At 39.4% G+C, this 27,773-nt stretch overlaps 1 protein-coding gene and 1 long non-coding RNA gene across 5 annotated transcripts in view; both read right to left on the bottom strand.

Annotated features, from left to right (window-relative positions):
- Positions 1–1,388: 1,388 nt before the first annotated feature.
- The window catches only part of LOC111188240 (zinc-alpha-2-glycoprotein-like), a 54,840-nt gene continuing 28,455 nt past the window's right edge, over positions 1,389–27,773 (bottom strand). The window contains exons 2-6 of the mRNA XM_049472718.1: positions 16,760–17,029; positions 15,008–15,382; positions 13,562–13,846; positions 4,449–4,568; positions 1,389–1,495 (exon numbers count right to left, since the gene is read on the bottom strand). Of these exons, the coding sequence (XP_049328675.1) occupies positions 1,389–1,495; positions 4,449–4,568; positions 13,562–13,846; positions 15,008–15,382; positions 16,760–17,029 (1,157 nt within the window). The remainder of the gene's footprint in view (positions 1,496–4,448; positions 4,569–13,561; positions 13,847–15,007; positions 15,383–16,759; positions 17,030–27,773) is intronic.
- LOC125788894 (uncharacterized) lies at positions 8,180–12,014 on the bottom strand. Of its 4 annotated transcripts, none has more exons than XR_007429861.1 (3): positions 10,707–10,836; positions 10,459–10,512; positions 8,180–8,231 (listed from the first exon to the last, which is right to left on the bottom strand). It is a non-coding gene; the product is annotated as an uncharacterized LOC125788894 (long non-coding RNA). The 4 variants fall into 4 exon arrangements; XR_007429863.1 differs by lacking the exons at positions 8,180–8,231; positions 10,707–10,836 and adding exons at positions 10,241–10,415; positions 11,881–12,014; XR_007429862.1 differs by lacking the exons at positions 8,180–8,231; positions 10,707–10,836 and adding exons at positions 10,241–10,415; positions 11,246–11,415.

Below are 27,773 nucleotides of genomic sequence, written 5' to 3'. Positions count from 1 at the left end.
CATACTCAAATGTGGTATATCGTGATTTATATCGTTATTGTGATAGATGATTTTTCCCATATTGCCAGCACTACTATAAATGTAAGAAATAATGATTCTTTATTATTTAAATTATTAGAACACGGAGGATCAGTAAACACAGGACTACTGAACACAGAATACTTCCTTCCTCATCTTACCCACTTAAAGGAACTATGAAGTGGAAGATCATCAGTTACTGACAGATAAGCTTGCAGAAGAGGAGCAAATCACCCCGTCCTGATCTGGACCAGGGAAATGCAACACCCCCCACCCTTACAATCACTTCAAATGATCATACACAAAAAACAAATCCACAGTACTATCCTAAAATGTTTTATAAACTAAGAAATAAAATTTAAACTACAATCCCACCTACCTGAATCTGCATTGCTGAATGGAGTGAATTCCTAATGACCTGTTAAACCCACACAATATTACAGTTTATGCATAAATATTTACATTAACAGTCCTAACACTTTTACACATCAATACAGTGTATTTAAGTATGATTCAGGTCTGTTTCAGGTATATTTCAGGTATGTAACAGGTATATTTCAGGTATGTTGGTTGCTGCAGTGTATATGGCTGCTAATAGCTGTGCTGTATTGAGTGTTTCTGTATTTGTTCTGCAGCAGGTTTATTAACATCACAGTATAAATACACAACTTACATTAACACTCATTCATCCTGTTCTAATGAAACAGTGAGTAGTGTGTGTGGGAGTAGGAGGTGTGAGGTGTATTATTGTGAGTGATGGAGTGGACTGCATGTAATTATTTTCACTAAAAAAGATATTACAGTGTGATATCTGTATATCTTTTATGAATAACAGTTTATATATTAAACTTTCTATGCTGTTGTTTTATCTTGATTTTAGGTGATCTTAGGTGATTATCATCAAAACTGTGCAAGTGGTACTGTACATAAATAACTATGAACACTGACTGATCAGAGAAGCATTCGTTTTTTTTAGTAAAACATTTTTAATAAGATTTATGAGCATAGTGTAAACTGCTGATGAGATTCTGTGTTTGGTAGTAACAGATCTACTGCAGATTAATCAGGATTCAGCCAGTTTTACCGATATCACTATTTAGTTGAACTATGCATCACAACAGTTTTCAACCTGTGGGTGATGAACACCTGATAACACATGGTGATTTTATACAATATATATATTTTTTACAAAACATCACTTTAACTGTGAGAAATGATTTCATATTTTCTGAAAATTAAAACTGCTTGCTGACTGTTTTCCTGATTTTTTTAACTGTGTAGAGCACATGGTCATCTTCCTTATAGATACAGTGGATTATAACAGTACTAATCTACTGAAGAGGAAACAGAGGATGTGTAATAAAACAGATCTACTTACGCTTTTTTATCATCATCAGGACATAGTGGATCACAGAACACAGACTCAGCAAACCCCCTAAGACCAAAACTCCAATCACTATATCCAGAGATCTTTCATCTAAAAGCACAGAAAAAAACACAGAGCATCAGTAAAAGTGATAAAATGATGAAGATAGAAACGTGGTGTAAAGTGTAGAATTTAAAGTTATAAACTGAACTAACACAGCTGTGCAGCAGAGTAAGAAGAAGATTAAATAAAGCAGCTGTTCAGATAGAACTGAAGATCAATGGAGAAGTTCTGAACACACTGAGATATATCAGATATGATCATCTGATCACCTCACAGCACATCTCTCAGCTCTATCAACCTCTTTTACACTCCTACCTTAAAACTGAGCGCTTCTGATCTGAACACCTGAGATGCAGGTAAATCCCAGGTAAGCTTCCTGTATATTAGTTTAGGGTTGGAGGGTTAGATAAATGGTGTCATGAAATCATTTCAACTCCATGCACAGAGAGTTACTCCTTCATTTATTCAGCTAACCAGTACAGCGTGAGCTAACTTAACCCACTAATGAACACTATCCAACAACTTCCCGCTCCCAAAGGATACTGGGTATTGTAGTAGAAATGCCTAAAACACATATCACCACATACACAGTAAAGCAACTACAAGTAATGCACTGGGTCCTATTTTAGTATGCAGCTTAATTTAGAGCATCAGTGCATCTGTGGCTCGAAACGTGCAAAAGATATTTATGAATTTCCTCAATTATTGATTTGCCACCTGACAATGCATGCTGCTAGGAGTCAAACACATGCTCATTTAATACAATATATTTACATAACATCACTTTAACTGTGAGAAGTGATTCAGCATTTTCTTATGCTTGTTGACTGTTCTCCTGATTTCTCTGAACTGTGTCGAGTATAAGGTCATCTTTCTTATAGATACAGCTGATTATAACAGTACTAATTTACTGAAGAGGAAACAGAGGATGTGTAATAAAACAGATCTACTTACTCTTTATCATCATTATCAGAATACAGGGGATCACAAACACAAAACACAGGAGCACCACAACCCCTGAGACTGCACCTCCAACAATTAAACCCCAAGCTCTTCCATCTAAAAGAACACAAATAAAAACAAAGCATCAGTAAAACAGATAATTTTAGTTTTATAACATCAGTACTGTTTTCAGGAGAGATAAGCATGTAGATTAATTTAGGGCTCATCAGAACTGCACAGTATTTGCAGCTACTTGTCATCAGTGTGAATCATGCATTTAAATCGGCACTTACATCTGAGAGAAAGGCTTGGATGAAATAATTTACCAAAGCATTATAATAAACAACAGCGGGAGTATAACCTGTAGTGCTCACATGTTTACATGATGCACGTGAAAGGGAGACGAAATTCAGCACAACACTGTACGAAGCCTGTTTAATTAAAAGTTTGTGTAACATCTTTTTGTGTAAATATATCATGTTATAACAACAATGGTTAATAAAATACTGAGTTTCACCAAAATGGCTCCATTATTATAAAAATGGTTGAAAACATCTGTAAAAGTGTTAAAAATATTTTTTTCATTGTTGGGACGTTACTGTAGACTGTGTCCCTTTGCAGCTGCCGTACCTCCATCAGACAATTGAGAGCTCTGAGACGGACGTTGTGATGCTGCTGTAGTTTCTCATTATTATACAGTTAGGTCCACTCCATATATATTTGGACACTGATTTTACCTGTTTACTAAAACAAGTTATAGTTATATAATGGATATGGACATAAAGTCCAGATTTCAGCTTTTATTAAAACCGGTTTTATGAATTTTATCATGTGCCACCCTGTTTTTAAAGGGAACAAAAGTAATTGGAAAATTAACTCAAAGTCTATTTTATGGGCAGGTGTGGACAAATCCCTTCCTTATGTCGTTCTCAATTAAGCAGATAAAATACCCGGAGTTGATTTGAGGTGTGGGGTTTGCATTTGGAAGATTTTGCTGTGAATGAAACATGTGGTTAAAGGAGCTCTCCATGTAGGAGAAACACTCCACCCTTAAGCTGCAAAAACAGAAAAAAAACATCGGAGAAATGACTGCAATATTAGGAGTGTAAAAATCTACAGTTCGGTTCATCCTGAGAAATAAAGAAAGCACTGGTGAACTCAATACAAAAAGACCTGGACGGCCGTGAATAATCACAGAATCATTTCCATGGTAAAGGGAAACCCCTTCACATAGTCCTTAGATTCTCTGCCCGAACCCGACCCGACCCCAGACACTAAGTAGATGGGGAGATCGGTTCTTAGTAAACATTTTTATTAAATAATAGGTCTGTGCTTCTTCAGTGTTTCAGGGTTAATTAGTATAATTCTGAACAGATTTTGCTAGTTTAAACAGCCTTAAGATTATTTAAAAAGGTCAGTTTTAATGCCCTACTTACTAAAAAAAACGACTCGGGCTTATAAACAGATCCAAGATCAAACTTACATATAGTAAATGAATATTTCTCTTTAAATATATAAACAACACACAGAGGCTCCACATACACCCCCAGGTGAAACCACAGGATTTCTATAGTTTATAACACATTTTTAAATAAAATCTAAATACAACTCCACTCATCTGAAGAAGAGATTAGTTCATGAACTTTGTGTAGCAATACTTCACCTGCACCTGTTAAAAACCACACACAGTACTTATATTTACACTCATTCATCCTGTTCTGAAGAAGCAGTGAGTAGTGTGTGAGGTGTATTATGGTGGGTGAGGGTGAGGAAACTGCATGAAATTATTTTCACTGATAAAGATTATTTTCACACTGCAGAAGGATTGGAGCATGTATAGTGTGTGGTCATTTTCTTACAGTATTTTTCTTTTTTACAAAACTTCACTTTAACTGTGAGAAATTATGTAGTTTTAATAACACAAAGTTTGTAAAGTTCTCCTGATTTCTCTGAACTGTGTAGAGCACAAGGTCATCTTCCTAAAAGATACAGCAAATCATAACAGTATTAATCTACTGAAGAGGAAACAGAGGCTGTGTAATAAAACAGATCTACTTACTCTTTACTCTTCTCCTTATCAGAACACAGAGGTTCACAGACCACGGGAGCAGCATAAATACAATCAGTGAAACTGCAACTCCAATAAATAAGCCCAGAGATATCTTGTTTGGAAAGTCATCTAAAAGAACAGAAAAAAAAACACAAAGCATTGTTAAAAGTGATAATATGATGAACATAGAAATGTGGTGTAAAGTGTAGAATTAAAGTGATAAACTGAAGTAACACAGCTGTGCAGCAGAGTAAGAAGAAGATTAAATAAAGCAGCTGTTCAGATAGAACTGAAGATCAGTGGAGAAGTTCTGAACACACTGAGATATATCAGATCATCTGATCACCTCACAGCACATCTCTCACCTCTATCAACCTCTTTTACCCCTTTTATCAGAGTGTCTCTTGCTCATCTCTTGCTCCCTCCAGCAGCTCATTAAGTTGGCTTGGAAAAGCCAACTTATTGTTCTTCGTAATCTTCTTATTCTTATTAAGTTGGCTTGGAAAAGCCAACTTCTTGTTCTTCGTAATCTTCTTCTTATTATTATTATTATTATTATTATTATTATTCCGCGCTCAAAATTTAATCACTATCTCCTCCTAGGGCTTTTGACGTAGAACCACGAAACTTTGCAGTATCGTAGTACCTATACCCGAATAGGTTGCTTGTGCTTTTTTAAGCGATACATCGTACGGTTTTCGTAAAAACTTCGTAAACGTACGCTTTTTTTTCCCATAGGAAATGAATGGGGGACAACTTTGAACGTTTGTGTAGGTAACAATTTTTGACATACAAAGACAAAAATCGGACGGTCTATAGAACTTACCGCGTTCTTTACGAAAATTTTAACGTTTCGACGATACGTCGTACGGTTTTCGTACAAATGTCGTACGAAGTTTTCCCATAGAAATGAATGGGGGGCCCAGAGTTCCATCTCACACACGAGCAGCTCTGCGCACGGAACCCCTTCTCTCCCCTGCTCCTCCAGTACTGTGAGTGTATGGAGGAGCTGCTGTATGGAGCAGCTATCAGTCAAAAGTTTGGACACCCCGGCACCCCAGTCAGGGCTTAGCAACCACCTAATAACTGCTTAGCAACCACCTTAGCAACCACCTGGAAAACGTTAGCAACTGCCTAGCAACCACTTAGCAACACCTTAGCAACCACCTGGAAAACGTTAGCAACTGCCTAGCAACCACTGAGCAACCACCTGGAAAACGTTAGCAACTGCCTAGCAACCACTTAGCAACTGCCTAGCAACCACCTGGAATACGTTAGCAACTGCCTAGCAACCACTTAGCAACCACCTGGAAAACGTTAGCAACTGCCTAGCAACAACTTAGCAACTGCCTAGCAACCACCTGGAAAATGTTAGCAACTGCCTAGCAACCACTTAGCAACCACCTGGAAAACGTTAGCAACTGCCTAGCAACCACTTAGCAACTGCCTAGCAACCACTTGGAAAACGTTAGCAACTGCCTAGCAACCACTTAGCAACTGCCTAGCAACCACCTGGAAAACGTTAGCAACTGCCTAGCAACCACTTAGCAACCACCTGGAAAACGTTAGCAACTGCCTAGCAACCACTTAGCAACTGCCTAGCAACCACTTGGAAAACGTTAGCAACTGCCTAGCAACCACTTAGCAACTGCCTAGCAACCACCTGGAATACGTTAGCAACTGCCTAGCAACCACTTAGCAACCACCTGGAAAACGTTAGCAACTGCCTAGCAACCACTGAGCAACCACCTGGAAAACGTTAGCAACTGCCTAGCAACCACTTAGCAACTGCCTAGCAACCACCTGGAATACGTTAGCAACTGCCTAGCAACCACTTAGCAACCACCTGGAAAACGTTAGCAACTGCCTAGCAACAACTTAGCAACTGCCTAGCAACCACCTGGAAAACGTTAGCAACTGCCTAGCAACCACTTAGCAACCACCTGGAAAACGTTAGCAACTGCCTAGCAACCACTTAGCAACTGCCTAGCAACCACTTGGAAAACGTTAGCAACTGCCTAGCAACCACTTAGCAACTGCCTAGCAACCACCTGGAAAACGTTAGCAACTGCCTAGCAACCACTTAGCAACCACCTGGAAAACGTTAGCAACTGCCTAGCAACCACTTAGCAACTGCCTAGCAACCACTTGGAAAACGTTAGCAACTGCCTAGCAACCACTTAGCAACTGCCTAGCAACCACCTGGAAAACGTTAGCAACTGCCTAGCAACCACTTAGCAACCACCTGGAAAACGTTAGCAACTGCCTAGCAACCACTAAGCAACCACTTTAGAAACGAAAGCAACTGCCTAGCAACCACTTAGCAACACCTTAACAACCATTGGGAAAACGTTAGCAACTGCCTAGCAACCACTTTAGAAATGATAGCAACTGCCTAGCAACCACTTAGCAACACCTTAACAACCACTAGGAAAACGATAGCAACTGCCTAGCAACCACTTAGCAACCACTTTAGAAATGATAGCAACTGCCTAGCAACCACTTAGCAACACCTTAACAACCACTAGGAAAACGATAGCAACTGTCTAGCAACCACTTAGCAACCATTTTAGAAATTATAGCAACAACCTAGCAACACCCTAGCAACCACCTAGCAACACCTTAGCAACCACCTGTTATATGTTAGCAATTGCCTAGCAACCAGTTAGCAACAGCTTAGCAACCACCTGGAAAACATTAGCAATTGCCTAGCAACAGCTTAGCAACCTTTTCAGAAATGATAGCAACCGCCTAGCAACACATTAGCAATCAAAAGTTTAACCAAAAGTTTTACGATTTCAGCATTTAAACAAATGTTTTTAGATTTCAGCGTTTAACCAAACGTTTTTAGATGTCAGCGTTTAATCAAACGTTTTTAGATTTCAGCGTTTAACCAAATGTTTTTAGATTTCATCGTTTAACCAAACGTTTTTAGATTTCAGCGTTTAATCAAACATTTTTAGATTTCAGCGTTTAACCAAATGTTTTTAGATTTCAGCGTTTAACCAAATGTTTTTAGATGTCAGCGTTTTTAACATTTAGCGTTAACAGCATATCAATGACTCTTCACACTCTACAGACAGAAAAAGCTTAGCAACCATTTTAACTTTTTAACGTTATTAGCGTTCTTTTCCAAGCCAACTTAAAGTTCGTTCACGAACTTTACCTTTTCTAGTTATTATTATTATTATTATTCTCTTCGCAAAATTTAATCACTATCTCCTCCTAGGGCTTTTAACGTAGAAACTCGAAACTTTACAGGATCGTCGGACCTATGCCCGATTAGGTTGCTTGTGCTTTTTGAAGCGATATATCGTACGGTTTTCGTAAAAACTTCGTAAACGTACGCTTTTTTTTCCCATAGGAATGAATGGGGGAGAATTTTGAACGGCCATGAACGTCACAATTTTTGAGATATGAAGACGTAATTCGGCTGGTCTATAAAACTTACCGCGTTCTTTCCGAAAATATGCTTTACGAAATGATGCGACGTACGGTTTTCGTACAATTGTCGTACGAAGTTTTCCCATAGAAATGAATGGGGGGCCCAGAGTTCCATCTCACACACGAGCAGCTCTGCGCACGGAACCCCTTCTCTCCCCTGCTCCTCCAGTACTGTGAGTGTATGGAGGAGCTGCTGTATGGAGCAGCTATCAGTCAAAAGTTTGGACACCCCGGCACCCCAGCCAGGGCTTAGCAACCACCTAATAACTGCTTAGCAACCACCTTAGCAACCACCTGGAAAACGTTAGCAACTGCCTAGCAACCACTTAGCAACACCTTAGCAACCACCTGGAAAACGTTAGCAACTGCCTAGCAACCACTGAGCAACCACCTGGAAAACGTTAGCAACTGCCTAGCAACCACTTAGCAACTGCCTAGCAACCACCTGGAATACGTTAGCAACTGCCTAGCAACCACTTAGCAACCACCTGGAAAACGTTAGCAACTGCCTAGCAACAACTTAGCAACTGCCTAGCAACCACCTGGAAAATGTTAGCAACTGCCTAGCAACCACTTAGCAACCACCTGGAAAACGTTAGCAACTGCCTAGCAACCACTTAGCAACTGCCTAGCAACCACTTGGAAAACGTTAGCAACTGCCTAGCAACCACATAGCAACTGCCTAGCAACCACCTGGAAAACGTTAGCAACTGCCTAGCAACCACTTAGCAACTGCCTAGCAACCACCTGGAAAACGTTAGCAACTGCCTAGCAACCACTTAGCAACCACCTGGAAAACGTTAGCAACTGCCTAGCAACCACTTAGCAACTGCCTAGCAACCACTTGGAAAACGTTAGCAACTGCCTAGCAACCACTTAGCAACTGCCTAGCAACCACCTGGAAAACGTTAGCAACTGCCTAGCAACCACTTAGCAACCACCTGGAAAACGTTAGCAACTGCCCAGCAACCACTTAGCAACTGCCTAGCAACCACTTGGAAAACGATAGCAACTGCCTAGCAACCACTTAGCAACTGCCTAGCAACCACTTAGCAACCACCTGGAAAACGTTAGCAACTGCCTAGCAACCACTGAGCAACCACCTGGAAAACGTTAGCAACTGCCTAGCAACCACTTAGCAACTGCCTAGCAACCACCTGGAATACGTTAGCAACTGCCTAGCAACCACTTAGCAACCACCTTGAAAACCTTAGCAACTGCCTAGCAACAACTTAGCAACTGCCTAGCAACCACCTGGAAAACGTTAGCAACTGCCTAGCAACCACTTAGCAACCACCTGGAAAACGTTAGCAACTGCCTAGCAACCACTTAGCAACTGCCTAGCAATCACTTGGAAAACGTTAGCAACTGCCTAGCAACCACTTAGCAACTGCCTAGCAACCACCTGGAAAACGTTAGCAACTGCCTAGCAACCACTTAGCAACCACCTGGAAAACGTTAGCAACTGTCTAGCAACCACTTAGCAGCTGCCTAGCAACCACCTGGAATATGTTAGCAACTACCTAGCAACCACTTAGCAACCACCTGGAAAATGTTAGCAACTGCCTAGCAACCACTTAGCAACTGCCTAGCAACCACTTGGAAAACGTTAGCAACTGCCTAGCAACCAGTTAGCTACACTTTAGCCACCACTTGGAAAACGTTAGCAACTGCTTAGCAACCACCTAGCAACCACTTAGCAACCATGTGGAATATGTTAGCAACTGCCTAGCAATTGCTTAGCAACACCTAAGCAACCACCTGGAAAACGTTAGCAACTGCATAGCAAACGCTTATCAACCACTTTAGAAATGATCACAACTGCCTAGCAACCACTAAGCAACCATTTTAACTTTTCAACGTTATTAGCGTACTTTTCCAAGCCAACTTAAAGTTCGTTCACGAACTTTGCGTTTTCTAGTTATTATTATTATTCTATTCGAAAAATTTAATCGACTACTCCTCCTAGAGCTTTTAACGTAGAGATGCGAAATTTTACAGGATCGTCGGACCTATACCCGATTAGGTTGCTTGTGCTTTTTGGAGCGATATATCGTACGGTTTTCGTAAAAACTTCGTAAACGTGAGCGTTTTTTTCCCATAGGAATGAATGGGGGAGAATTTTGAACGGCCGTGAACGTCACAATTTTTGAGATATGAAGACGTAATTCGGATGGTCTATAAAACTTACCGCGTTCTTTCCGAAAATATGCTTTACGAAACGATACGACGTACGGTTTTCGTACAATTGTCGTACGAAGTTTTCCCATAGAAATGAATGGGGGGCCCAGAGTTCCATCTCACACACGAGCAGCTCTGCGCATGGAACCCCTTCTCTCCCCTGCTCCTCCAGTACTGTGAGTGTATGGAGGAGCTGCTGTATGGAGCAGCTATCAGTCAAAAGTTTGGACACCCCGGCACCCCAGCCAGGGCTTAGCAACCACCTAATAACTGCTTAGCAACCACCTTAGCATCCACCTGGAAAACGTTAGCAACTGCCTAGCAACCACTTAGCAACACCTTAGCAACCACCTGGAAAACGTTAGCAACTGCTTAGCAACCACTGAGCAACCACCTGGAAAACGTTAGCAACTGCCTAGCAACCACTTAGCAACTGCCTAGTAACCACCTGGAATACGTTAGCAACTGCCTAGCAACCACTTAGCAACCACCTGGAAAACGTTAGCAACTGCCTAGCAACAACTTAGCAACTGCCTAGCAACCACCTGGAAAACGTTAGCAACTGCCTAGCAACCACTTAGCAACCACCTGGAAAACGTTAGCAACTGCCTAGCAACCACTTAGCAACTGCCTAGCAACCACTTGGAAAACGTTAGCAACTGCCTAGCAACCACTTAGCAACTGCCTAGCAACCACCTGGAAAACGTTAGCAACTGCCTAGCAACCACTTAGCAACCACCTGGAAAACGTTAGCAACTGCCTAGCAACCAATTAGCAACTGCCTAGCAACCACTTGGAAAACGTTAGCAACTGCCTAGCAACCACTTAGCAACTGCCTAGCAACCACCTGGAATACGTTAGCAACTGCCTAGCAACCACTTAGCAACCACCTGGAAAACGTTAGCAACTGCCTAGCAACCACTGAGCAACCACCTGGAAAACGTTAGCAACTGCCTAGCAACCACTTAGCAACTGCCTAGCAACCACCTGGAATACGTTAGCAACTGCCTAGCAACCACTTAGCAACCACCTGGAAAACGTTAGCAACTGCCTAGCAACAACTTAGCAACTGCCTAGCAACCACCTGGAAAACGTTAGCAACTGCCTAGCAACCACTTAGCAACCTCCTGGAAAACGTTAGCAACTGCCTAGCAACCACTTAGCAACTGCCTAGCAACCACTTGGAAAACGTTAGCAACTGCCTAGCAACCACTTAGCAACTGCCTAGCAACCACCTGGAAAACGTTAGCAACTGCCTAGCAACCACTTAGCAACCACCTGGAAAACGTTAGCAACTGCCTAGCAACCACTTAGCAGCTGCCTAGCAACCACCTGAAATATGTTAGCAACTACCTAGCAACCACTTAGCAACCACCTGGAAAATGTTAGCAACTGCCTAGCAACACTTAGCAACTGCCTAGCAACCACCTGGAAAACGTTAGCAACTGCCTAGCAACCACTTAGCAACCACCTGGAAAACGTTAGCAACTGCCTAGCAACCACTTAGCAACTGCCTAGCAACCACTTGGAAAACGTTAGCAACTGCCTAGCAACCACTTAGCAACTGCCTAGCAACCACCTGGAATACGTTAGCAACTGCCTAGCAACCACTTAGCAACCACCTGGAAAACGTTAGCAACTGCCTAGCAACCACTGAGCAACCACCTGGAAAACGTTAGCAACTGCCTAGCAACCACTTAGCAACTGCCTAGCAACCACCTGGAATACGTTAGCAACTGCCTAGCAACCACTTAGCAACCACCTGGAAAACGTTAGCAACTGCCTAGCAACAACTTAGCAACTGCCTAGCAACCACTTGGAAAACGTTAGCAACTGCCTAGCAACCACTTAGCAACTGCCTAGCAACCACCTGGAAAACGTTAGCAACTGCCGAGCAACCACTTAGCAACCACCTGGAAAACGTTAGCAACTGCCTAGCAACCACTTTAGAAACGAAAGCAACTTCCTAGCAACCACTTAGCAACACCTTAACAACCATTGGGAAAACGTTAGCAACTGCCTAGCAACCACTTTAGAAATGATAGCAACTGCCTAGCAACCACTTAGCAACACCTTAACAACCACTAGGAAAACGATAGCAACTGCCTAGCAACCACTTAGCAACCACTTTAGAAATGATAGCAACTGCCTAGCAACACCTTAGCAACCACTATTAAAACGTTAGCAACTGCATAGCAACCACTTAGGAACCACTGTAGAAATGATAGCAACTGCCTAGCAACCACTTAACAATACCATAGCAACCACTAGGAAAACGTTAGCAACTGCCTAGCAACCACTTAGCAACCACTTTAGAAATTATAGCAACTGCCTAGCAACCACTTAGCAACCACCTGGAAAACGTTAGCAACTGCCTAGCAACCACTTAGCCACCACTTTAGAAACAATAGCAACTGCCTAGCAACCACTTAGCAACACCTTAACAACCACTAGGAAAACGTTAGCAACTGCCTAGCAACCACTTAGCAACCACTTTAGAAATGATAGCAACTGCCTAGCAACCACCTAGCAACACCTTAGCAACCACCCCGGATACCATAGCAACACCTTTGCAACCACCAAGCAACACCCTAGCAACCACCTATCAACCACCTAGCAACACCTTAGCAACCACCCCGGATACCATAGCAACACCTTAGCAACCACCTAGCAACAAGTTATCAACCACCTAGCAACCACCTAGCAACATCTTAGCAACCACCCCGCATACCATAGCAACACCCTAGCAACAACCTAGCAACCACCTAGCAACACCTTAGCAACTGCCTAGCAACCAGTTAGCAACAGCTTAGCAACCACCTGGAAAACATTAGCAACTGCCTAGCAACAGCTTAGCAACCACTTCAGAAATGATAGCAACTGCCTAGCAACAAATTGGCAATCAAAAGATTAACCAAAAGTTTTACGATTTCAGCATTTAAACAAACGTTTTTAGATTTCAGCGTTTAACTAAACGTTTTTAGATTTCAGCGTTTAACCAAACATTTTTAGATTTCAGCGTTTAACCAAACGTTTGTAGATTTCAGCGTTTAACCAAACGTTTTTAGATTTCAGCGTTTAACCAAACATTTTTAGATTTCGGCGTTTTTGGCATTTAGCGTTTAGCCAAAAGTTAACAGCATATCCACGACTCTTCACACTCTTCAGACAGAAACAGTTTAGCAATCATTTTAACTTTTTAACGTTATTAGCGTTCTTTTCCAAGCCAACTTAAAGTTCGTTCACGAACTTTGCCTTTTCTAGTTTTATTTACTATTCTGTTTATTGTTGATGTAAAAGTTGGGTTTGTGCTGCTGTGTGTTCATGTGTGTGTGTAGTAAGTGGGGGTGCTTCATAAAGTACAGAACCACAGAACATTTATCTTAATAATAAAACTATAATCTACATCATGGTGATATTAATGTTGTGTAAGTTGAACTCTAGATAATAAAATCTGCTGATTAGAGTAAATATCAGTAATGTAGGATTTTATTTACCCCATTCTCTAATTACTGGTTCTGTGAGGGAGCTATGAGACACGTAACAGTAATAATCTGCTTTATCGTCTTCCTGTATCTCCACACTCTTCCTCAGCTGGTAGGTTCCATTGTGATTGGGTCTGACTCCTGAAGATGTGATCAGATGATCAGGAAATGAAGTGCTGAACTTCCTCAGACTCATCTTCACATCTTTGGGGTAGAATCCCGTGATCAGGCAGGTCAGGATCAGCTTTCTCGAGTCTCTTACTGATTTCTTAGCAAAAATATGAACAACAGGTGGAGCTAAAGACAGAAAGCAGTTTAATTACAGAAAACATTATTCAGTTATTAATAGAACACAAAATAAAACATGATACCTGGCAGCTAAAAGCAGTTTTTAGATGTTCTGGTCTGTGCTCTTCTGATACAGTAATGATAATATAGTAACTATGGTAACTACAGTGTTTTACCAATATCTTAAATTTGGTAATAAATATTATAATATTACATTTGTGTCATAATAATATTAATAATAATAGTTGTTGTTGTTTTAGTGTTATTATTATACTGATTACATGCATTATTCTTGTGATGCTGGTTAGAACAACCACCTAACAAACTAATTATAATAATTATAATAATAATAATAATCATTATAATCACAGGACTAAATATTCTCTACAGTTTACTGTTAGTTTAGTAACAGCTGCACCTTCATCACATGTAGATTGTGTTGTGTGTGCACATTGTATTATCTGATGTTCTTATTGTATCTGAATCTTGTGTTTTATCTTTGCACTAATGTTCCATGCCCTTAATTGTGCTGTACGACTCAGTATCAGTATGATCTAGCTGAATTGAGTTATTATTTAATTATATTATTGTTATTACGAAGTTTAATCATATACACACAGTGTTAGGTTTTATTGTGGTACCTAGTTGCTACCTAACACAATCGTATATATTTTCTTTTTTATATAATTTTATTTCAAATTTTTCCCATTTTCTCCCCAATTTACACGGCCAATTACCCAACCCACTCATTAGGACTCCCCCTATCACTAGTGATGCCCCAACAGACTAGCATATGCCTCCTCTGATACATGTGAAGTCAGACTCCGCCTCTTTTTGAGCTGCTGCTGATGCAGCATTACCGAGTAGCATCACAGTGCTAAGGCTCGGAGGAAAGCACAGTGACTCGGTTCTGATACATCAGCTCACAGACGCCCTGTGCTGATCCACATCACCCTAGAAGTGATGTGGGGGGAGAGCGCCATCTACCCACCCGGAGGGAGCAGGACCAATTTTGCTCCCTCTGAGCGCCGGCAGCTTGATGGCGAACCTGCGACCTCCTGCTCATAGTGGCAGCGCTTTAGACCGCTGGACCACTCGGCACCCACAATCATATTTTTTATATTTATTTTGTTGACTAATATCACACATATTACCACCCCGGATACTCACTGTGACTCTGTGTGATGTCAGTAGTTTTGTAGTGTAAATACATCTTCAGCATCTCCTCACAATGCAGACATTTCTTTACAGCATTAAATATTCTACTCCACTTCTCCTCCCTCTCTCTGTTCTTCTCCTCCTCCCTCTCTCTGTTCTTCTCCTCCTCCATCTCTCTGTTCTCCTCCTCCCTCTCTCTGTTCTTCTTCTCCTCCCTCTCTCTGTTCCTCTTCTCCTCCGGGGTTATCCAGGTTTTAGAGGTGCAGTTAAACTGAATCAGATCTTCTCCATCATAACCGAATTCATTAATACTGTTTAATACAGTCAGAGATCCATCAGAACTCTGTTCACCCTCACAGCCGTGCCTCCACTGAAGAACATGAACACCTGAAACAGAAGAACAGATTCAGGTAGAAGTAGAGTTTTGATTTTCTGCCTGAACTCAAACCGATTCCGGACCTGAACTCAGGCTGAGTCAGAATGAGATTTCCTACCACATTCCTCAGGTCGGGGTGGGCTCTGTTTTTAATGTTATTTTTATTATAAATAAAGCTATGGCATGATAATCACAATATAGTAAAGTAACAAATCAAACTGTGTTTAAAAAATAATTGCACAAGTTAGAATGTTATAATCACGCATCTCTGAGCCCCTGCACTCGTCCACATTATGCACTTCACTTGCAGCGCTGTGTGTAGCTACTAATATGCAAAATGGAGCAAAATAATGGAGAAAAATTACATCATATTGTTGTTGGTCTATTTGGGTTTAATGATTGTGCAGTACAAAGCTGTATTGGTGTTTGTTTAGAAATTATTTTATTTTCTTAATCCATGTTAAATTAATAAATCCATAGTTACAAAAAAAATGGGGCGGGGGAGAGTCGGGCTGGATTTAATTAGAATTCATTAAAGATCTTTAGAAAGATAAAGTTGACTATTTACAACTGAGTTTTTGTGTCACCTAATCACCATTGAACCTTTTTTATACAGATTGTTTGTTTATTTCTTTGTGTGTGTTTTAAGCAAAATAAAAAATAAACATTTTGAAAGTCCTATTCATCCAACCCTTTATCCAGACCATAATCTGCTCATCCACATGTGTACTGTGATTAATGGATTACAGCATGATACTGAAACACACAGTAACGTCTAGTGGATTGTTAGAGTAACAGTCCTCTGCGCTGATGGCCCAGTTGACCCCCTGTTGACCCCGGTTTTAATATCTGCTGCTGTTGTCTTGAGTGTTTCCTTGTTTTGACCTTCTACAAAATAATCTACATATTCTTTTTCAGAGAGCCAGTAAAGTTCTCCTGAGATCAGCAGAAAAATCTAATAGAAGGGAAAAGCTAAACTTTATACAGTCATGGCTGAAAGTGTTGAGACCCCTGAAATCTTTCCAGAAAATTAAGTATTCATCCCAAAACATTATTTATATTTACACATTTTATGTTATACACCTGTTCATTTTGTTTGTGTGTATTGGAACAACACAGAAACCAAGAAAAAAGCCAAAATTGAACTAATTTCACATAAAACTCAAAAAATGGGTCAGACAAAACGACACCTTTTTAAACTTGTGGGTAAATAACTTTGTATCAAGCATGTGATGTTCATTTAAACAATACATTGGGGTTCTAGTATTATATTCATTTATATTCATTAATGGTTGTTTAAAATGGAAGAATCAGACAAAAAAAAATTCTTCCTCTGGATGAAGATCCGGATATTTTAGAAAATAATAACCTTAAACAGCCGTTCTTACCTGAGTGAGAGTGTCCAGACTCACTCATCTGAATGTCGAGGAGTTTATTTAGCAGCTGTCTGTCGTCCAGCAGTTTCTCAGTGCTGGTTTTCCAGTCAGACTCTGAAATGTTCTTCAGCCAGTTCTGTTTAGCAGTTCTGGGTTTATCTGAGCTGCTGTTGTAGAAATCGATCTGTCTGTCGTCCAGCAGAGTTACAGCAGTGCAGTCGTAGAGATGAGAATCAGAGTTTTTAGACTGCATGGTGTAGAGATATAACAGAGAGTGTTTATCTGTAGAAATCAGAAATAAAACAGTGAGTTCATTAAAATCCTCTTAATAACAGCAAAGTCCTGCAGACTATAAAAAAGCACTAATTAAAACTAAATCTCAGATTATCTCAAATCTTATTGAGAAAAACCTGAGATTTCTTTTCAGTTCTGTGTCTAAACTCACCCACAATCAAAAACAGACTAGAGCTTCTATCCTGCTGATATTAATAATAATGAAGTTATTTTATGATAACCATGCACTTCCTCTCTTATTATAACAAATTAAAATCAATTTAATAGCATTTCAGAATGCACTGGTGACGGTAAATCACCATCTCTCTCTCTTAAATGCTTTTGGACTTCTCCTGGCATTATGTCAAATATATATAAGTAATGCCTAAGAGTGAAAACACTACTCAGTGCTTTTAAATTCATTTAAAAACATTACTTTTAATTTATAATGATGATTAACAATTGCAATTACTGTTAATAGTATTATTTAAATGTGTGTTGTAGTAGATTTATGAATATAATACACATAATATATACATATTTAATGTAGAAAAGTAAAAGTAAAGCTTACAAACGATACATCTAAAACCATAACGATTAATTAAAGTTGAAAAACGTAAAATCAATGTGCACAAATGAATCAATTCTGAAATCAGAGATCAACATTGTTAAAAGGCATCAGAGATCTGACAAAACACTTTAATTCATATTTCTTTTGCTCTCTGGGTAATTTTATTCTATTACAGTTAGGTCCACAACTGATCATTTTTCTAATTTTGGTTCTGTACATTACAATTCATTTTGAACAAAACAATTCAGATGCAGTTGAAGTTCAGACTTATTGCATTAAAATGTGAAAAACTAAAGCACTTTAAAACACAATCTCTTCATTTCAGAGGCTCAGACCTTCAATAATTGTAAATAAAATGTTTAGTTCTAATAATACTTTGCTGGCAATGACTGCCTGAAGTCTGGAACTCATGAACATCACCAGACGTTGTTTCCTCTTTCTAATGCTCTGCTGGGTCTTTACTGCAACGGGTTTCAGGTGCTGTTGGTTTGTGGGTCTTTCTGTCTAAAGTTTAGTCTTTAGTAAGTGAAATTCTGCTTATTTGAGTTGAGATCAGGTGACTGACCTTTTCTATTTAAGAATATTTCACTTCTTTCCTTTAATAAACTCCTGGGTTGTTTCAGCTTTGTGTTTTGGGTCGTTGTCCATCTGTAGTATGAATAACTCAGAATTCATCAGGCTGCTTCTGTCCTGTATCTAATCAATAAACACTAGTGACCCAGTGCCCCTGACAGCCATGCACGTCCAAGACATCACACTGCCTCCACCATGTTTTACAGATGATTTCCATCAGTCAGGTAGAGGTTGATCTTGGTTTCATCTGTACAAAAGATTTTGTTCCAGGACTGTGCCGCTTTTTTAGATGTTGAAGTCCAATCTAAACTTTTTATTCTTTAAGTTTATGAGTGAACCCTCTGTAGTTACTTTCATGTTTCTTCTCTTTAGAGCAGATTTGGATATTGATACGCCTACCTCCTGGAGGCTGTAGTTCACTTGGTTGATTACTTTATATATTGTGTCATTTTGTGGAACAAAGTAAACCCAATACTAATCAAAGCCTTAGTGTTTTATATTGTTTATGGGCCATTTCACTGAATGGGTGCCATTTTCTTGTTGTAACTCTACCAAATAAAATTTATTTTTCAATCTTTTTTCAACTTTTAATCTTTTTTCCACATTCTTTTGATTTTCTCTCAATAAAGTTTTTATTTTAAAGAAATGGTTGACTGCTTGTTCAAATAATTTCTATTTATGACAAAAAAAAACTCATTCCTGTTACTGTTACTGTTTATGTTTTAAGTAACAGGAATTAAAGTAACAGGAATGAGTTTTTACATAGAATTGGCAAAAACATGAAAAATAGCTAAATGGTGGCTATGCTAATAGCATGAGGACACTGAACACATTCTAGTGATTTTCCCAAAAGAAAATATTTAAAAATAAATAAATAAGATGTAAGAAGTTGTTGAAAAGTTTGTTGAGTGTTGACAAAAACTAATGCGGGAACTCTTAAATATTATGAAAAATAAAAATATAAAATATTTTTAAAGCATAGATGTGATTTGGAGTTTTGGAAAATTGCATCTCTGAAGGACTTTAATAATCATATTTCATGGTTAAGTTTATAGTTAGAGAGTGGGTAACAGGTAACAAATGCTATTTTCTCAAATGTTATGTTCTAAGTAGTTTTTAGTAATGTTTTTAATTGTATATTTTACTTTTGCAATTAGGTCAATGTACAAGACACTATGCTTACTAATAAAATGTATTTTAATGTAATTTCCTGGGGACAGAAATTAGTGTTAATCACAAACCTAAATAAAAGCCCATATAAAATAAAATGCGTTAGAAATTAACGATAATAAAATAAGTAAAAAAAGAAAAAAAAGAAGGGGTTAAAAATAACCTGTTAGAATCTTTAAAAATACTGTGTTATACATTTTTGGTCATACCGCCCAGCACTACTCAGGATGTACCGAACTGTAGAATTTTACACTACTAATAATGCAGCAATTTCTCAGATGGGTTTTTTTCTGTTTTTTTTTGTTTAAGGATGGAGTGTTTCACCTGCATCTGTGATTATTTAGTGTGCTTTCAGGCTGCGGGTCTTTTACCGCAAGATCATTAAACGCGCATTCAGATTTAAAGTGCTGAAGTTTCGCCTGTGAGTTACTAATGCGCGTATATCTATATTTACCCCAGTTTATATTTACTATAACACATTTATATATATATCTCACACACCGAGTCTCTACAGCAGCGTTTCTGATCACATTTTAATCTGATTAAATATTTATTTCTCTTTCAGGAGCGATTTATACTATAGACCAAACTCAGAGATAAAAGTGATAGAAGTAATTCACCAAACAAAACCCTGATAAAATATCCTTAAACTCACCTCCAAACGAAGCCGGGAGAAAATCAATCATCAGAAATAAAATTAATCCTTCTACAGGAGTCATCATCTCCTCCTCGCGCTGATAAAATTACATTAACCCTCTCATGCATGAATTATAATAAACTCAGTCAGGATTTTTTTTCTAAGTGTTTTTATACATCCTTAGGGATGTAAAACAAGGTTTGAAAAAAAAATATATTCTATCTTTATTCGATAAAGAAATATTTATCTGTCCACTCAAGTGTACTTCATGCATTTTTTGTTGTAAAAAAAACACAAATGTAATTCAGTTATACAGTTGTAATATGGTATTCTGTTGGAATAGTGGAACTGAGGAGGATATTGTGACACAAGAAAATGTCTCTGAAGCGTAGAACCTTATAGAATCTTGATTGTGACTGGTATTATCATACTGTATTCTTGTCAAGTCTCTGAACTGTTAAGTGAGCATATTCTCTTATAGTATTTTATAGCATGTATCATATTTCCTGTCAAATCATGCTTGTTGCTAATTTCTGAGACTATTTTCTATGATGGTTGCCAAAGCATACAGGGCACAAAGCTACAAGACACTGCATGCAGATGTACTTGGTTCTTCGTGTGCTGGCATTTTATACTTTCTTGAGCTGGGGCCAGTGGTTTCCAGGGGCATACTGGATATTGGGGTGCCCTTAGTTTCAACAGCCTCATCTCCTTCATCTCCGTTCCTCAGCCTCAACTCCCTCAGTAACATTTCCAGACTCACCTTCACTATCACTGCTTGACCCTACTTCTCTGCTTGCACCTGTCTGTACTGGCAGACATTCCTCAATTAAAGAAGTTGATTTACAGCCAAAACATTAAACAATATGAATTATTTTAAAAACAACACTGGAAGTCATTGACATTGCATTAAAGTTGAAAAATAGCTAATGATGCATGATGTACAATTAAGTGGACAGATGATTAATCTACAATTCCCTCAAATATAAAATCAAAATTTCGAAAATCTTTACATAATATGTCACCTTAGATGTTACTTGATGTAATTATATATTTTTTTACCTGCAGTGATATAATTTTATAAAAGGTAGAAACAAAAATAGCCAAGGTGTTTGGTGGGTTTCCCTGTCTGCCGGCCATCTTGATTTCATTGACTTCTTTTTCCCATTTCAATGACCAACCAATGGGATTTTTTTGTATAGGATGATGCAATAGCTTCCACTACAGTGGACTATATGCAGCAGTGCCCAAAATTGCAAGCATATTTAAAGAAAAAAAAAATTTAAACAGCTGTACACTGTAGTGACCTCTATGCATGAAAGGGTTAAATTACACTGTTCTTCACCGAGACTCAGAGCAGGACAGGAAGTCGAGTGGAGCTGTGTACTTCTGCTGTGTCGTTCACGAACGATTTGAATCATTTGAGTGAACGTACTGAATCGAATCACTTCCTTAGCTGATCCGTTCCAATGAAGGAATCATTTGAGTGAACGTACTGAATCGAATCATTTCCTTAGCTGATTCGTTCCTCTCTCAGTTCAGTAGTTGAGCTCAGCAGCGAAGTTTTGAATAGTTGAATATATGTGTTATGAGATTTAGAGTTGAAAAAATATATTTAAAAAATAAGTTTCATTTGGAAGAGTGATTTTTGTTCTTTTTAAAGAAATTTAATTTTTTTTTATTGATGTTTTGTGACTTATTTCTATATTTAATATTATATTATACAACAGTTAGTTCTGACCTCACAATCTGATTGGTTGAGAAATGTTCTTGCCGTGATGATATGTGTGAAAACAGCATGGCCTTCTCACACTAAATCTGCATCCATCCAACATGCGTTGCCGAGTAATGGGATATTTATACACACAACACATTTTAGTATCATCACCTCCACCAGCAGCATTAGCTTAGCACAGGCCAGTGCCTAGCCAAGGCATGCTCTCCCACAGCCCACATCACTGACTCATCTTTTGTGGAAAAAAGAGAAAGAAAATCCATCAGTCACCTTGGCCGCAGTCTGATAGCCGGAACGGTAACCAGCCGGGCTACGCTAAACTAAAGCATGCTACGCTAATCTACCCACAGTCCAGTCGGCTAGCTATTGTACAACACCACCCAGCAAAACAGGCAGAAATACTCACAAATGTGCAGCATTCACATGAAGAGCAGGAGAGGAGAGTTTCAGCGTTATTATAAGGTCCTAATCTTTACTAACCTGCTTAATCACCAATTTTGATATTATGCTAAGTATAAACCATACGCCATTTTGTAGCTACAGTTCTGTTACAGTTCCCTTGTTGTGGAACTACTTTTTGCCAGAATGCACAATTCATATTAAAGCATGTGCATTATCAATTTTTGAGGTTATTTTATTCACCCAGAAACTCCACCTCCCCCCAAAACTTCACCTCCACTCTCCGAAACTTCACCTCCACCCCTCGAAACTCCACCTCCACCCCTCGAAACTCCACCTCCACCCCCCAAAACTTCACCTCCATCCCTCGAAACTCGACCTCCACCCCCCAAAACTCCACCTCCACCCCCCTAAACTTCACCTCCACTCCCCTAAACTCCACCTCCACTCCTAAACTCCAGCTTCACCCCTAAACTTCACCTCCATCCCCTCAAACTCCACTTCCACCCCAAAACTTCACCTCCACTCCCCGAAACTTCACCTCCACCCCTCGAAACTCCATCTCCACCCCCAAAACTTCACCTCCACCTCTCGAAACTCGACCTCCACCCCCCAAAATCCACCTCCACCCCCCTAAACTTCACCTCCACTCCCCTAAACTTCACCTCCATCCCCTCAAACTCCACCTCCACCCCTAAACTCCAGCTTCACCCCTAAACTTCACCTCCATCCCCTCAAACTCCACCTCCACCCCAAAACTTCACCTCCACTCCCAGAAACTTCACCTCCACCCCTTGAAACTCCACCTCCACCCCCAAAACTCCACCTCCACCCCTCAAAACTCGACCTCCACCCCCCAAAATCCACCTCCACCCCCCTAAACTTCACCTCCACTCCCCTAAACTTCACCTCCATCCCCTCAAACTCCACCTCCACCCCTAAACTCCACCTTCACCCCTAAACTTCACTTTCATCCCCTCAAACTCCACCTCCAAAACTTCACATCCACTCCCCGAAACTTCACCTCCATCACCCAGAAGCTCCACCTCCACCCCTCGAAACTCCACCTCCACCCCCCAAAACTTCACCTCCATCCCCCAAACTCCACCTCCACTCCCTAAACGTCACCTCCACTCCCCTAAACTTCACCTCCATCCCCCCAAACTCCATCTCCACCCCCCATAAATTTCTCCTCCACCCCTAAACTTCACCTCCATCTGCCCAAACTCCACCTCCATCCCCCCAAACTTCACCTCCATCTGCCCAAACTCCACCTCCATCCCCCCATAAAATTCACCTCCACCCCAAACTCTGAATCTGAACTAATAAACTTCAGATTCAGCATTACAATAAAGCCTGGTGAAGCCTCTTGCTGTATACCTGAACTCACCTGACTCACTAAAGACACACCTGCCCAAAGCCTGAAACAACATCTCATTTGTGTTTTTCTTTTTTAACAGTATGATACATAACCATCAGAACTTTGTTTCAAAACTATATTTTAATGCTACCTCCTGATAATCAGTTTCTTAAAGACATTTAGTGAAAAAAGAGATACCTGGTTACTACTAACAATAGTTAAAATTAAACAAATAGACATTTCAGAATATTTTAATGGACAGGATTTAGTCTTTATATTGATTTATATTAATATAATATAATTCAGGTCTTAACAGTTTGAACAGGTCTTCTCTTTAATCAGACAGGTTATAGTCCTGATCCTGTTCTTCTGAACACTCTCAACTCCTCACCTCTCTCTACAGTGCAGATCCTCTACATTCCTCTGATGTTTTATACTGGTTTCAGAGCCAGTCCTGTGCTTTTATCTTTCTCTGAGATCAGCAGTGCTATCTAAAGTCCTGTAGCTCCACCTTGTGTCCTGAACACGCAACTAACATTATATGTCCAAATGTTTGTGGACACTTTCAGCTACTATAAATTTCACTTATTGCTGACACAGATGTGCAAATTATATTTATATAATATTTTCAGTATATGGGGCATTCCCTCTGCTAATTGATTGAGGCGTCTTTGTCCTTTACTGGATTTACCAGTCTCGCAGTCATACAGGTGAGAGACACAGGTGATTAAGAGGTGCACCTCCGCCTCAATATTAGGTATAGGCCAGGCAGGGTTGAATAAAAAATATTACATCGTTTTGATATAATATAACTTTCTCTCATAAATAATACACAGTGTTTATAATTTAGAATATGTCCTAATAGTAAACAGCTGTTCCCCACAGCTGTTAATCTATATCTACTCATATCCATGCAGTTTAATTCTATAATATTAGAGAAAGTTCTACTAGATCGGCTGTAGTTCTGCTGCAGGTGGAGACTGTCCGACTTTACTTCTCTCCACCTCCACCATCCATTTTTATGTTATGTTCTCTTTTATTATCTTATTTTATTTACATTCTATTCAGGTTTAAAATAAACTGGGCGCGTTTTTCTGTGTTTTTCTTTTTATTCATAAATTATTTATAAATGCGGCTTAATTTTCACTGTTAAAATGCTCTTCTACAGGCCGCGGCCGCGTGTAATTGCAGCAAGCATTTAACCCTTGAATAGTGTCCTGAATTATGAGCCTGTGCTTAAAAAAATATTATTAATTAATGCTTAATATTTTTATTTTAGATTTAAATTTGACCTTATTGTTTACAAGCCATCCCTTAACACTAAATAAACTTGGGAAAGTGTTCTAAATTATATTCAATTGGTAAAAATTAGCTTTTTTTAACCCTTTCAGACCCTGCCTCAGTTACAATGGACTTCATGTAGTTTCTTTTTTTAAATATTTTGTTGCACAGAATAGATCTCCATAAACCAGCCAATGAAACAGTGGCTCATCCCCGCCCACTGCGCTAGAAAATAAAATCAGCAACATTAGGGCATGTTAGTGTAACCCAGTTCAGGCCTGTAGAGTCTAGGAATCACCACCAGTCAATTGGATAGTGTCCTGGGTTCGTAAGTGTAAGAAAGGAACTAAGAAAATATATAAATATTGTTTACTTTCTTTTTGCGGCCAAAGGAGAAATAAATTATTAATTTGCACAATAAGCACACACCACAACAGTTGCATTTACTTTTGTAAACATTCTTATTATTCAGAAATTTGGGACTTTGTGTTTCTGTAAAATGTCACGTATATTGTATTCATCTCAAAGATTTCCAAGAACCACAATTATGCATATGAATGGACATTCATCAAAAAAATAAATAAATAAATAAATAAATAGCTGCAGCTTAAGTCTCATTTGGTTTGAAATGGACCCCTGTGAATTGGAGTTTGTGGAACAGTCTTACTGTAGAGCTGTAGAATATGTAGCGTCGCTTTTCTCTTTACTGATGCAGGGCCATACCACTCCAGTAGTGCTTTGGGTGCTGAGCAATGTTCACTGTGTATCTCTCGGTCCTTCTCTCTCTCCTCTCTCTCTCTCTCTCTCTCTCTCTCTCTCTCTCCCTCTCTCTCTCTCTCCCTCTCCCTCTCTCTCCTCGCTCTCTCTCTCACACGACACCCTCGCAAGTATGAAAAATAATATAATTCAGACACACCGAGTGGGCTTTTCAGAATTGAACAGCAAGAATAATACAATAATACAAAAGCTGTGAGTTTACGAGCAGCCGAACTCCTGTCCTCCCTCCAAACTGAAATACTGCACAATAAGTCTGACCTATAGAGGGCGCATCAGCTCACGTATGGCAATTAGTAATGGCAAACAGTAAGAGGAAAAGTGTCTGAAAAATACATTAAAAGTCCTGAACATTTCACATCAAAACAAAATAAGATAAAAAAAAATTATTTAAAAAAATAACTATTTTTAGGGTGGGCTACAAATGTTCAGCTGCATTGTAAATATGGGTAACCCTTAATGTATTACCAAATGAAAATGAAGGTTGGTTGATTGATTTGATATCTAGAATGAGTATTAAATTTGATTTGATTCTGATGTTCTTGACCAGAGATAGCAGCATTTCTTTCTCTAACTGTGTGCAGAAATCAATGGCTGAGATAGAGTGGGAGTATGGGGTGAAATTAATTAATGTATTAATTAAAGCCTTTCTCTTCTTCACAAATGTGATCATTCCTCCCAACAGGGGAGTTAAGATCTCCTCTATAAACTCCTGATTCACACAGAGAGAAAGAGAGAGAGAGACTCACAACATTAACTGAAAATGAAAGCACAGAGACACCCAGTTCAGCCCGCAGAGCTCCACTGTCACTCCAGAGCCCAGCCCTGCCCCTCCCCTGAGCCCATGCCTCCACCCCACTGTAGCAGAGATCAGAAACAGTCTCTCAATGCTGGAGGTAGAGCTGGTGGAACTGAAGAAGCACATCCATACCCACATCACCACCAGGCAAGACATAACTTTTCTCAAGGACCAGCTCAGCCAGATCAGAAACCAGCTACAGGTCTCTGTACAGGAGCTGAAGAGAGACATAGAAAACCCAACACAGGAGAAAGAAGCACTAAAACATGAATTACACACGTTAAAGTCAACACCAAGAAAGAACTGGAACAAATAAAACAAGAACTTAAAATAGAGACAATAAGCCTTAAAGATGAGCTGCACAAGAAACACATCTCCACAAAGAATCTACAAACACAGACAGAGACCCCCGCTGACCAGCTGAACACCCCCCAAACACCCCCCCAGCTTTCTCCAAGTACCTCACAGCCTAGCAGCACTCAAAACATGCCTGTCACAACACAAGACAATAAAAAAAAACATTACTGCAATACATCTTTACAAAACTCAAATAATATGCCCAAAATAATTCATATATGTGTCAATGCAAGGCATGTATTATATAATTACAAATCATAAACAATCGTATTACAGTTAGTAAAATTTACCTGTTCATTATATACATACAAAATCCATAATCATAATATAACATATTACTTGTTGTTTAGTTTTCATATTTATCTTATTTTAAACAAAAAATCACCACCCTGTAGACATGACTTTCAGTAAGAGAAGATAGTTGACATTCATTGACATTCTCATATTACATCATATTACAAGAGACATGGTGTAGAACTGATATGGCCACTCACTGTCCCCAGGGGTACAGAGAAATTATACAAAAGCTAAACTTCATTTTTAGATACAGTCAAAATTGGAAAATATTATATCTGGTTTAAAATAAAAAAAGAAATTGGTGTCAGGTAAGAAAGACATATTTCTCTGCACCATATATATTCCTCCAAAAGAATCTCCATACTACGCTGAAGAAATGTTTCCAGAGATCAGAGAACAAGAGAACAAGAGGTAAGCCATTTCCAGGCCCAGGGAAATGTGCTCGTCTGCGGAGACCTAAATACAAGAACTGGAACACAACCTGATTTTATAAATACAATTGAAGACAAATACATTAAAACAATGTTCCATGTGCTAATAACAAATTAACTTGGGCTGAGCTGTGGAGACTGGAGCCTTTCCGTATCTCTTTCCTGCTTCGGTCAGTTTACAACTCTCTCCCAACTCCATCAAACCTGCACAAGTGGGGGTTGAGGGAGGACCCACTGTGCAGGTTGTGTGGAGAGAGGGGAACAATGGCACACATTCTGGCAGGATGTAAGACAGCACTTAGCCAAAGAAGATACAGGTGGCGTCATGACAAGGTCCTCACAGTGCTGGCAGGCGTCCTGGAGCAGGAG

Source organism: Astyanax mexicanus, unplaced genomic scaffold, assembly GCF_023375975.1.
Source record: "Astyanax mexicanus isolate ESR-SI-001 unplaced genomic scaffold, AstMex3_surface scaffold_31, whole genome shotgun sequence".
NCBI lineage: Eukaryota > Metazoa > Chordata > Actinopteri > Characiformes > Acestrorhamphidae > Astyanax > Astyanax mexicanus.
Note: the sequence above shows the minus strand (reverse complement) of the source record. Positions and strands in the feature narration are given on the sequence as shown.